Source organism: Spinacia oleracea, chromosome 4 (assembly GCF_020520425.1).
Source record: "Spinacia oleracea cultivar Varoflay chromosome 4, BTI_SOV_V1, whole genome shotgun sequence".
Classification (NCBI taxonomy): Eukaryota; Viridiplantae; Streptophyta; class Magnoliopsida; order Caryophyllales; family Amaranthaceae; genus Spinacia; species Spinacia oleracea.
In genome coordinates this window covers 166,265,359-166,277,540 of record NC_079490.1, presented here as the reverse complement: position 1 = coordinate 166,277,540, position 12,182 = coordinate 166,265,359, and the positions used below count along the sequence as shown (strand labels likewise).

The window sequence follows — 12,182 nt, the reverse complement described above, 5'->3', positions numbered from 1 at the left end:
TAAAATATTTATATCGGCACACAAGTCAAAGAAAAAAATGATGAGTCATCATAACTTAAAACTAAACGACATCGTTTACCCAACAATAATTTCGATTTGAAGCCATTAAAATCCTCTGTCAATCAACAATCTTTCTCCAAAAAAATCGAAGAAGATGAATCACCCCTAACACGACATCGTGTTGAACAAAATTAACAATTTCAATGGAGGCAAAGTCTGAGAAAGAGAGAGACTTCCTGAAGCATCTAGAAGCTTACTTAGCAAAGCGCGATGGTGTTGACAAACTATTGAAGATTTCTCGTTACGCTTCCAAATTCATCATCTCCTCCTCACTCCTTCCCCAAACGCATCCCGTCACGCGCCACCTTAAGTCGTTTGAGTCCAGCGTCGGTCTCAGCCGAAAAGCGTTTCGCCTTGGGAAGTTCATCCAAGACGTCAACGCGTTGCGGTCAGCGGCGCGTGAGAAATCTCAAAGCCGTCAGTTGTTTCTCCTCTCTGTCCTCGCGTACGGTGGAGAAGGAGTGTATTACTTCGTGGAGCAAATCGTGTGGTTGTCGAAATCTGGATTGATCAACGCTCGCCACGCGCGTGAGCTTCAGAAGTTGAGCGCGTGGGCGGAATTTGTGGGTTACATTGGGAGTATTACGTTGAAGGTTGAGGATTTGAAGGAAATTGATGAGAAATTGAAGTGTTTGAGCTCGAGTATTGAGATTGCGGTTGCAAGAGATGAGAATTGCGCGGAGGAGAGAGAAAAAGAGAAGGTTTTGAGGTTGAAGATGATGTTGAAGAAGATGTCGATTTTGCAGGATTTTGCAGATGGATTAATGGCGTTGGCTGATATTCGTGATGGTAAAAGGAAGATTTTTACTCCTTTTGTCCTTTCTTGTGCTGGATTGTTGTCTGCCCTGATTAGCACGCACAAAAATTGGGTTTCTTGTTGATTTATTCTGTTTATTCCTGATTCATTTGAGGTTGAATTGATGGAGAATTGATGAAATAATATGAATTGTTTTATTAGGAATGATCTAGTCTTTCTTTGTAATAAAAGTGAATACTGGAAATGAATTGAATACAGAAATTTTGCAACTTTTGTGCAATGTGTTTTGTTTTGGGAGCTGCTTGATGTTAGATTTATTGGAAAATGAGGAATTTCTAACCTTTGATACTGTCCCAATGCTTTTACTTAGTAGCAAAAACAGAAAAATTGAAAATCATGGTTTCCAAGCAGAAAAGCCTAGCTTGATCCATGTATATTTAATCATCTCTAGTCAAGGAAATGACTCTTTGCTCGTTAGCTGACTTCAAGAGTGGTTAAACAGATGCAAATTCTCATCTGCATTAATGTGGACCTGATATTTTCATAACAGTTACGAGTAATAGCCTTACAGGTAGCAGAATTGTTCATCTCTCAGTACATGTAGTTGGGTTTGGACGAGTTTATTTGTGACTGAAGATAGTTTGATAGTAACATTGCGCGTATCCAACCTGTGCCCTGGGTAGAAGTTTAGTTTCCAGTGTCAGAAACAGTCAAACAGTGGTCTTCAGCTGAAAGCTTCTGGTTTTTCAGTTGCTCTAAGTCTCCAACTACAATGTCAGAACTGGAAAAAAAGTTATGTTTATCAGCTGAAAGCTGAGCTTTTGGTTCAAGCAAGCATCCAATTAAGACAGTTTCATGTTGATGCTCTTGGGATGCGGCTTTCTCAGGGATCGAGTTGCTACAGATCATTGTTCTTTCTGAATCAAATGCATTATTGTTCGTGGACCACCGAAATTAAGGTTAGTTTTCTTGAGCGTACTACTTGAAAACTTTCTTTATTGAATATCACTTATTGGTTCTGCTTCAGTTCATTTTGCTCGCCTACTTAAAAGAAATCAATTTGTTAAAATCTTGTTGTGACGGTGTAGTTTTCTTCTTTTGGCATTGTCTATGAAACGATAGTTGCTTTGATTTAATGTATTGTGTCTAACTATTCAAATGATGACAAGCTTATGCTTATTTCATTAAACTTAGTTGTGGAAGAAATTCCCATCTCACGCGCCTGTGCTGGACTGCAGAACATCCTTGTATTTGTATTCCGTTCTCCTAATGCCAGTGTGTTAGGTCTGTTAACATAAGTTGCCTGCAGCACTAAAGCTAAAATTTTACTCAATTAAGCTACAATCCTTTCATATTAGATTTTAAGGTATTGACTTACATGATGGTTGATGACTTGATCCACATATTACATTGGGTACACATAGGAACCAAAAGTCCAAAACAGAGTTTTTGGAATATTGTTCAGTTTATCATATCTAAACAAGATATATCTGGTTATTTTCACTGGCCACTAGGTATCCAAGAAAAGACTTATGCATCAAACACCTAATGCGGATAAGGCATTAATAATGTTCAATTGTGATTCATCTACAACAACAAAGCCTGACTCCCCAAATGAAATTGTGATTCATCTAAGCTTGAAAACAAATCATCAAAATAATTTAGAGACTGTATTCTGAATTAGATAGCTGCTCTGATCCCGAGTCAGGAACTCAGTGCACTAAACATTTTAAGAGAAGTTCATGAAGTATATAGCTCATCTTATTCTTCGTGTCCAAGTCAACACATCACAAGTTTGTTCCTCTGAAGATAACATTGGTTAGACATTTATATCACCTTCATGTCCCTGCACCCAGAAAACAGCTCATAAAATCTGATAAATATTTCTAACTTCAACTGGAGACATTGCTGCAGAAATAATCCTATCTTTCTTTATATTATCATTAGTGAGGAAAAGGAATGGAAACATTACCTGCTTGAATTCTCCTCTTTTGTTTGAACAAGTTCCAAGCAGCCTGTTTCTGATTGATGATAGCTTTGCAGTTACATCATTCATGTTCAACCTTTCTCGAGGAACCTCACTTGAGCAACAAAGTGCTATTCCAAGTATAGAAATAAGGGCCTCCAACATCATGCTGTTATCTGTCTCCTCAAAGTTTATGTCTTCGGCAAGGACATGATCTAGAATTTTGATCACATGTTCAGGCAGAGCTTCTTTGACGAAGCAATGCAAGCTTAGGCCCCCCTTGAACATTTCATTTGTAGGCCTCTTTCCTGTAAACATTTCTAGTAACAGGATCCCAAAACTATAGACATCGCCTCTGGTAGACACTTCATTTCCCGCACCATATTCTGCATGTATATGCTAAATGTTTGATACAGGAAACTAAAATAGGTTCTCTATAGAGATTTTACATGTATAATTTTGGAGACATGTGTAAGAAAACTAGTCGCTTACCTGGAGGAGTGTAACCGATGGTACCTCTAACTCCAATAGAATTGGACTGTTTGGCATGAGAGTCGGTATCTTTCATGAGAAACTTGGCTAGGCCAAAGTCGCCTACATGTGCGACCATGTTTTCATCAAGGAGAACGTTGCTTGGCTTGAGGTCGCAGTGAACTATGGAGGCGCCATGATGATGGTGAAGATATTCCAAAGAAAATGCGATATCAACCGCAATATCAAGTCTTTGGCGAAGATTCAAGTTTCTCGAGTCATCGTTTGTGTCTTCAACTCCTCTCGTTGCCTCTATCGGATGCAACCAATTGTCCAAACTCCCATTCACCATGTACTCGTAAACCAAAGCCTTGAAATCTTTGCCTTGATAACCAATACTTGAACAAACTGTTATCACCTTGAGAAGATTTCGATGTCTAATGCTTCTGAGGACACTACATTCTACCAAAAAACTCTTGGAAGCACCACGATATTCAAGGTTAAATGTCTTGATAGCTACTGTAGATCCATCCTCAAGGATTCCCTTGTATACAACCCCAGATGAACCAGTGCCAATTAAATTTTCCGAGGAGAATCCGTTAGTTGCTTTAAAAAGGGTTTGGTAAGAAAAATTCCGATTTTTTTCAGAATCATTAGAAGTTGTGGTTTCCTTGGTCTTCTTTTCTAGACAGCATGTATATGATAACACAAGTAAAACAACTAGCAAAGTAACTCCCAAAATAGTTGAAAGAATTACAAGGATCAACTTCTTCCTGTTCTTCAACTTTCTTCTCTGGACGGTGGGGCTAACATTGCAGTGTGGCAATTTTAAGGCTGATATGCCTCCGCAAATTCTTTTGTTTCCAATGATGGAAAGATTAGTTGCATTGTTGAAAACTCCACCAATGGGTACTTCACCTTCAAGGTTATTGTACGATAGGTTTAATATTTGCAAGTTGAGGCTCGCTAAAAATGTTGGAATTTTTCCAGATAAATTGTTGTATGACAAACCTAGCTCAACAAGACCCGTTAATTTCTGCAGTGCATTAGGGATAGGGCCTTGGAAATTGTTTTCGTCCATGCCTAGGAGCTCCAACGATAGGCAACTACCAAGAGAGCTTGGTATCTCACCTGATAGCATGTTACCAGAAACATCAAGGGCTTCCAGATTTTTCAATTGTCCAACTTCCTCAGAGAGTGACCCAGTTAGGTGGTTTCCATCTACATAGAGTGCAATAGATAAGGAGGGAATGTTGTAGAGTTGTGAGGGTATACTGCCACTAAGATTGTTATTAGATAGAAATAGTCCTATTAGTGATCTACAATTTTCAAGAGCAGGAGGTATTTGGCCTTCAAGTCTATTATTTGACAGGTCAGTCATAGACAATTTGGTTAAGTTTCCAATTGAAGGTGGAATGACCCCGGTTAATTTGTTATCACCTAGATTTAAAGTTTCGAGGTTTTGGAGTTTTCCTATGCTGTGAGGAATGACCGAAGAAAGTGCATTTTTGCTAACATCAAACATTTGCATTTCCGCCAAGTTTTCTATGCAATTTGGAATTTCTCCTGCTATGTTGTTGTCACTTAATACCAATTTTGTAATCGAGGAGAATTTGCATATGATTTTCGGAAAAACTCCTTTGAATTTATTTTGATCTATCTCAAGCCATTGCAAATTAGTTGCATTAGCCAAGGAAGAAACAAAGTTCAGATCTTGAGCTTGGCCAAACCCAAGGGAGTTACTGTAAAGGACAAGGTGAATAAGGTTTACTAATTTGTGCAGAGAAGGAACTTGTCCTCGAAGATTGTTTTTTGACAAATCAAGAACTTGTAGATTTGAGGCATTGGATATTGAAGTGGGAATATGTCCACTAAATCGATTATTGAATATAGAGAACCACTGAAGAAGCGGGAGAGTGTTACCAATATCTGGTGGAAGGTTTCCTTCAAAGTCATTTTGGTATAAACATAAGTATGTTAACAAAGAGAGGTTGAAAATAGAGGGTGGGAGTTCTCCAGAAAACTTATTATCACATAAAGTCAGTGAGGTCAGATTCTTTAGTTTGCCTAGACTATCTGGAATTTTCCCGACTAAGTTGTTTCCACCTACGGAGAAGATAGAGAGGGATGATAAGTTCCCTATAGATGAAGGAATGCTTCCGGTCAAGTTATTCCTTGTTAGCTTAAGAAACTGCAAATGTGACAGGGAACCAACCGTTGGCGGGATTTCCCCTACAAACTTGTTCAAAATAAGGTATATACCTGTAAGACTGTAGCAATTTGATATACTAGATGGAATTTCCCCTCCGATGGAATTATTAGACAGCTGGAGAGTTTGCAACCGGTGCAAACGACCGATTTCCGGTGGGAGTACGCTGCTGAAACTGTTATTTCGAAGGTCGAGTATCCTGAGGAAGCTTAAATTACCAAGATAAGGAGAAAGGGTACCTGTAAGTTTTGAGGACTGCAAGTCTAGTACTGTTACTCTCTGGTGCCTTCCTCCACAAGTAACACCATACCACTCACAAAAGTGGAGAGTTTCATTCCACGAGCTTGTGACACCGAGAGGGTCATCACTTATTTTGGCTTTGATTTCAAGCAGTGCTATCTTGTCTGTGTTAGTGTCGCTGGCTATCAAGAATTCAAGACAGAAAAACACAGACAGAGAGAAAATGATCCAGTAAAAGAAAGAGTTTGAGCATGACATTTTTTGTGTGGAGATATTCATCTGCTCATAAAATGTCTTCTTTTTATACAGATGTAGAAGTCAAAGTTTGTAGATTAAGTTGCTGAAAAAATTGACAGGTACATCAAGAATAAATGGTAGTGATATGCAAATTGTGGAGGAGCTTAGCCTGTTTGGAAAACCTTGGACTTCCAAGTGTGAACACTATCTTTCCGTTTTTAGCGTTTTTGATTGACAAGTTGAGTATTTTCTTTTGGTTTTTTACTTGCAAGTTGAGATGGGGTCCATGGACTCTAATATCTTCACTATGGGTTGTGATCCTGTGAGTGGTAGTTTGGACTTTGGCATGGAAATGAGTGGACCGCAAATTTAACAGATCCATATTTTGTACTTTAGCTAAACGTGCTCTAAACCAACTAGGCTGAAGCAATTAGTAACATTGTACTATGTACGTTTTACCTAGACCTAATCAAAAGGCGGGCCGGGTCGAGAGGATAAAATCTGCCCATTATGTCAGGCGGGGCCAAACTTCGGGCCAATTTTTTGTGCCCAAAACCCACCATTTCGGGATAAAAATAGCGGGCTTTTCGGGCCAGATCAAATTTATAACTAAACTTGTTGTTTTACGTTGTCCAAAGCCCGTATTTTTTTTAAAAAATAGTTGGGCCGAAATATTCTGCCCAAAACCCGGTAACTTTTGGACTGGGCCTATGTTGATCAGCTCTAGTTTTTACCTGTGAAGTATCTCTTTGCTGAATATAACTTCCTGGTTCTTACAAATTTGCGATCCACTTAGTTTAAGGCATTTTCAATGATGACATTCAATTTGGTTTCAGTGATAGTTGCAGTAATGGATTGGAATTAGTTGTGAATTTGGGATATTATGCAGTGTATTGTTTAGTTGTTCAGATAATGGCATGCTGTTGCTTATTTTGTTTAGAATAATTGTGAAAGATTTTTGCAATTCCTGATTATCTATTTATCTGTTTGATTGCAGAACATATGTGTTATACATAATAGAATAGCCCAATACAATAAGTGCTATGCATCATTCATCTCCTTTCAGGCTACTGAGTTGCAAGAAGCGTGTTACTGATCGAATGTAGCTTGGTGGCCACATATAGTAAAAAGACAGCTGAGATCGAGTTGGTTATGCCTTGCTTCAAAAATGTGCAGATTGCTTAGAAATTAAAGGTTAGTACTTTTCACTTGTTCATGTTTTGAGCAATTTCTTCAGGCTTCTGAATCGTGTACCTTGTCTGTCTGGAATACTCGGTTGTTCTTTAGACTGTAGTAACAATGTTGGGATAACGAGTAATAGACGGGATATCCCCTTGTAGCTAGGTGAGGCAACTAGTCATATAGTCAATAAGCAATGCAATGTTTGAAGACACGGTGGCCAAAATCTTGTAATACATTTCTTTTTACTTGTATAGCTCCTGCAGGTTCCTTAGATGGTATCCTGCATATTGTGAGATTTAACCAAAAAGCTTCGAACCACCAACTGAAACTATCTATCATATCTTCTGTCCTAATTCATGTCTAATTTGCCTTTTCCTTTTGATAGTTTGATTACATTAGGCCATCCAGACTTCAGTACATGATGGAATATAAACTCCTGATACTTACAAATTAACATTACTCAATCCATAAAATTAAAAAGATAAAGATACATGTAGGAAAATACATTTGCAGTAAATCCATCACCCAATTAAGAAAAATGTTTCTTTGTAGAATTGACTACATTACTACAACTACCATGACATCTTATAATTTGTGTCTTAAAAGAAAGAAACTAACAACCAATAGCTAGAAGCTAAGGTTTTAGCTCACAAATCACAATGCTATCAGAAAAATAATCTTACTCTTATTCATTATTATCATCTAGTGATCATACTTGCTAGGCTGCTAGATTATTCCTCTGTTTGAATCATATTCCCAAAGAGCTTCGTGCTAATTCATGATTTCTTTTGAGAGAAGTAACTGAAGCTGTGAACTCGGTTATATGTTCCTCATGTACCTGAATCCAACAGAAAACCAATAATTAAATGGATACCTGAAAATATGATAAATGTTTACCAAAATTCAACGGATAATACTATTGCTGTAATAACAAATCTGCAGTTCCTCTTATGATCACCAGTAAGACAGTAAGTGATAAGAATTAAGAAGCTAGTAATCAAATCATTACTTGTTTGAATTCTCCTCCGCTGCTGTAAACGAGATCCAAGGATCTTATTTTTAACCGATGATAGCTTTGAGACAACGTCACTCATCCCCAACCTTTCTGCTGGGATATCAGTTGAACATGAGAGTGCAACTTCAAGTATACAAGTTAAAGCTTCCAATATTATGCTACTGTTCATCTCCACTCTGTCTATATCTTCAAGAAGGCCACTATCTAGAATCTCAATCACATGTTCAGGAAAAGCTTGTTTTACGAAGCTATGCAAGCTTAGGTCACCCTTAAACATGTCATTAGTAGGCCTCTTTCCGGTATACAATTCCAGTAATAGGATCCCGAAACTATAGACGTCACCGCATGTAGACACTTCATTTCCCATACCGTATTCTACATGTCATGCCTTAAATATGTTAATTATTATGAAGAAAACAAATGATTTCACCGTATGGTAAAACACTACTCCCTTTCGTACATTTTTAAGAGTTACATGTTGACCGGTACAAGTGTTAATAAATGAGAGTTGAATGTAATGTAAATGATAAATCAAGGAACTATTTCCCTAAAACAATAATTAATTCCCATTTTGCATTAGATTGAAAACTATTTTCGGTGGTACCGTCCACGTAGGAACGGATACGAGCTTCTTTTTTTAATTTTAATTCAGCATAAAACCGCCAACATTCGTAGCGTTTAAATAAGAAGAACTACACCAGAAGAGGTTCTTATGTTTTATATTTGTGTGACTAGCTGTGTAGGGATAACTGGGAACATGGGGGTAGTGTTTTTTTTTAAAAAAATATTAAAGGAAAACAGGTTTAACATGTAGAACCGCTATCACCTGTAGCGGTTCTATAATTTAAACCGCAACTAACGGTAGCGGTTTTTGTGCGAATAAATAAATATTATATTTCGTAACCAAACTTCTGAGACGGTACCACGGTCCACGAAAATAGTTTTTAAACCAATGTAAATTGCGAATTAGTTTTAGTTTTAACCATTTCTAAGAAAGTCGTTCTAAAACAAGAGGGGGAGAGTGTAATAAACAAATAGAAAAAAAAAATGGTGGGAAAAATATTTTAATAAAAACAGAGAGAGTTTTTTTTTTACCCGGAGGAGTGTAACCAACAGTTCCTCTAACTCCAACAGAGCTCGACTGATTTGCATGAGAGTTGTTGATGCCTTTAGGAAGGAACTTTGCTAATCCAAAATCTCCCACATGTGTGACCATTTCATCATCAAGAAGAACATTGCTGGGCTTAAGATCACAATGAACAATGGTAGCACCACACTGATGATGAAGATAATCCAAAGAAGATGCAACATCAACTGCTATATCAACTCTTTGGTAAAGATTCAAGTTCCTATTGATTGAATCACTTGAATGCAACCAATCTTCCAAACTCCCATTCTCCATGAACTCATAAACCAAAGCCTTAAAATCTCTGCCTTGGTAATCAACACTTGAACAAGCTGTTACCACTTTAAGGAGATTTCGATGTCTGATACTTCGAAGGACCTCACATTCCGCCATAAAACTCTTTAAACCACCACGATACTCAAGGTTAAAGATCTTAATGGCAACTGTTGATCCATCCTCATCAAGAATTCCCTTGTATACCACCCCAAATGTGCCACTGCCAACCATATTTTCTGGGGAGAATCCATTAGTAGCTTTCAGAAGGGTTTGGTAAGACAAATTTGGAAACTTTTCCGAATCATCCAAAACCGTGGGTTCCTTACTACTCCTCAATCTCCTCCTGATAATGAATACTAACAGAAGTAAACCCAGTAGAAAAATAACTCCAAAAACCCCAGAAAGTATTGCAATCAATTTCATCTTAAGCCGCGATTTTCTGTTCATGATTTCGCTGTTGAAATTGCAATGGGGCAACATCAACTTAGGTATATCTCCACATAGCCTACTATTCCCACTTAAATAAACACCTGTTGCACTGTTGAAGACACCACCAATGGGCACTTCTCCTTCAAGGTTATTGTGTGATAGATCAAGCTGTTGCAATTTGAAGCTTGCTAGAAACTTTGGGATTTCACCTGATAACTTGTTGTATGATAAATTTAACAAAAGGAGACCCTTTAATGTCTTCAATGCATCAGGAATCAGACCATGAAAATCATTTCTCCCCATGTTTAGAAACTCTAATGACAGGCAATTACCAAGAGAGCTTGGTATTTGGCCGAATAACATGTTACGCGACACATCAAGGCTACCAAGATTCATCAATTGACCAACTTCTTCAGGGAGAGAGCCAGTTAGGTGGTTCCCAGATAAATCCAGTGTGATAGACAGGGACGGTAGAGTAAATATTTGAATGGGTATTTCGCCGCTAAGATTATTATTAGAAAAATCTATTCGTGTTAGATATATGCAACTTCCAAGAGTTGAGGGTATTTCTCCTTGCAAATTATTATTGGATAGGCGAAGAAGAGACAACATAGTTAAGTTTCCGATTGAGGATGGAACTACCCCAGTTAATTGGTTATCACCTAAATCTAAGAAGAAAAGATCTTGGAGCTTCCCTATCCCTTGAGGAATGTCCCCGGAAAGTGATGTGTTTCCGGCCCTGAAATATTGCAATTTAACCAATTTTTCGATGCAATTTGGAATCTCTCCAAGTAAGTTAATGTTGTCTAATTCAATAACAGTTAGCATAGAGAAATTACATAAGAGTTTCGGAAACACTCCTTCGAAGTTATTTTCATTAATCTCAAACCATTCTAAATTGGTGGCATTAGCTAGGGAAGATACAAAGTTCAAATCTCCTAGTTGGTCATACCCAAGGGAGTTTCCGTAAAGGACAAGGTCTTCAAGATATACTAACTTGTGCAACGAAGGAACTTGTCCTTTAAAATTGTTCAAACACAATTGGAGGACTTCTAGATTTGAGAAATTAGATATCGAAGCTGGAATATGTCCGGTGAATCGATTATCACATATGGAAAACCACCAAATATTTGGAAGAGTGTTGCCTACATCCAAAGGAAGGGTTCCTTGTAACTCATTTTGTCCTAAATCTAACCTTGTTAATGATGTGAGGTTAAAGATTGAAGGCGGGACTACTCCGGTAAACTGATTGTCGTGTAAAGATAGATGCGCAAAGTTCCTTAGCTTGCCTAGGCTATGTAAGATCGTTCCAACCAAGTTGTTATCACCTATGGAGAGGCCAGTGAGGGAAGATAAGTTCCCTAGAGATGAAGGAATTTTACCAATCAAATTGTTTCTTGACAAATAAATGTATTGCAAATGTGGAAGAGAACCAAGTGTAGTTGGGATTTCTCCAACCAATATATTATTTTCAAGGGTTAAATCAATAAGACTATAACAACTTGATATATATATTTGATGGGATTTTTCCTCCAATGGAATTACCAGCCAGCCAAAGGTATTGCAGCCTTTGCAAACTAGTAATTTCAGGCTGTATTGTTCCGGTAAAGTTGTTATTGTCAAGGTACAATTCCGTTAGAAAGGTCAAATTACCAAGATAAGGAGAGACAATACCTGTAAGTTTTGAGGAACTCAGGTTAAGTGTTGTTACTCTTTGGTGCCTTCGGCCACAAGTAACACCGTACCACTCACAAAAGTTGAGGGTGTCGTTCCATGAACTCATCACACCTAACGGATCATCGGTTATTTTGGCTTTGATTTCGAGTAATGCTAGCTTGTCTGTGCTGTTATTGCTGCTGGTCGAGAACTCGAGACAGCAAAACATAGACAGCAAGAAAATGATCCAGTATAATAAAGAGTTAGAGCATGACATGGTTAATTTGTTTGGATATATCATATATATGGGGTTTGATTTAGCTATGTTCATAAGAGGTCTTAATTAACTATCTCTTTTAAAATGAATTCGTACAGAAAAAATAGTTCGAGTTAGAAGGGGATGGCGATTGGCAACCGCAATCCTTGAATAATGTTTTGACTGAAGACTGCAATATGAAATTGATGATGAACTTCTACAAGTGAACTATAAAGAGAGTCATAGATACACACCATTGACTCCCCTGTTTCAATTCATCAATGTGAATTCTATGAATTTTG

At 37.8% G+C, this 12,182-nt stretch overlaps 3 protein-coding genes across 3 annotated transcripts; 1 reads left to right on the top strand and 2 right to left on the bottom strand.

Moving 5' to 3' along the window:
- Positions 1-111: 111 nt before the first annotated feature.
- Positions 112-1,158, top strand: LOC110790364 (peroxisomal membrane protein 11A). The gene has a single exon (XM_021995147.2). The coding sequence runs from the start codon at positions 204-206 to the stop codon at positions 939-941; it is 738 nt and encodes a 245-aa protein (XP_021850839.1). The 5' UTR covers positions 112-203; the 3' UTR covers positions 942-1,158.
- A 1,105-nt stretch (positions 1,159-2,263) lies between these two features.
- On the bottom strand, positions 2,264-6,110 carry LOC110790360 (probable LRR receptor-like serine/threonine-protein kinase At3g47570). Its single transcript, XM_021995144.2, has 3 exons — positions 3,276-6,110; positions 2,790-3,169; positions 2,264-2,663 (listed from the first exon to the last, which is right to left on the bottom strand). The coding sequence occupies exons 1-3, from the start codon at positions 5,980-5,982 to the stop codon at positions 2,637-2,639; spliced, it is 3,114 nt and encodes a 1,037-aa protein (XP_021850836.1). The 5' UTR covers positions 5,983-6,110; the 3' UTR covers positions 2,264-2,636.
- Positions 6,111-7,157: 1,047 nt separating this feature from the next.
- LOC110790356 (probable LRR receptor-like serine/threonine-protein kinase At3g47570) lies at positions 7,158-11,577 on the bottom strand. The gene is made up of 3 exons (XM_021995140.2): positions 9,233-11,577; positions 8,132-8,512; positions 7,158-7,960 (listed from the first exon to the last, which is right to left on the bottom strand). The coding sequence occupies exons 1-3, from the start codon at positions 10,794-10,796 to the stop codon at positions 7,953-7,955; spliced, it is 1,953 nt and encodes a 650-aa protein (XP_021850832.1). The 5' UTR covers positions 10,797-11,577; the 3' UTR covers positions 7,158-7,952.
- Between the last annotated feature and the right edge of the window lie 605 nt (positions 11,578-12,182).

What these genes read in the sequence shown, in the direction of transcription:
- LOC110790360 (XM_021995144.2), bottom strand. Translation starts at nt 5,982, where the DNA reads ATGAATATCTCCACACAAAAAATGTCATGCTCAAACTCTTTCTTTTAC. An exon ending in CATCGGTTACACTCCTCCAG is followed by an intron (nt 3,170 to 3,275) that starts GTAAGCGACTAG and finishes ATATACATGCAG; the next exon opens with AATATGGTGCGGGAAATGAA. An exon ending in AAAGAGGAGAATTCAAGCAG is followed by an intron (nt 2,664 to 2,789) that starts GTAATGTTTCCA and finishes TTCTGGGTGCAG; the next exon opens with GGACATGAAGGTGATATAAA.
- LOC110790364 (XM_021995147.2), top strand. Translation starts at nt 204, where the DNA reads ATGGAGGCAAAGTCTGAGAAAGAGAGAGACTTCCTGAAGCATCTAGAA.
- LOC110790356 (XM_021995140.2), bottom strand. Translation starts at nt 10,796, where the DNA reads ATGCTAACTGTTATTGAATTAGACAACATTAACTTACTTGGAGAGATT. An exon ending in TGTTGGTTACACTCCTCCGG is followed by an intron (nt 8,513 to 9,232) that starts GTAAAAAAAAAA and finishes CATGACATGTAG; the next exon opens with AATACGGTATGGGAAATGAA.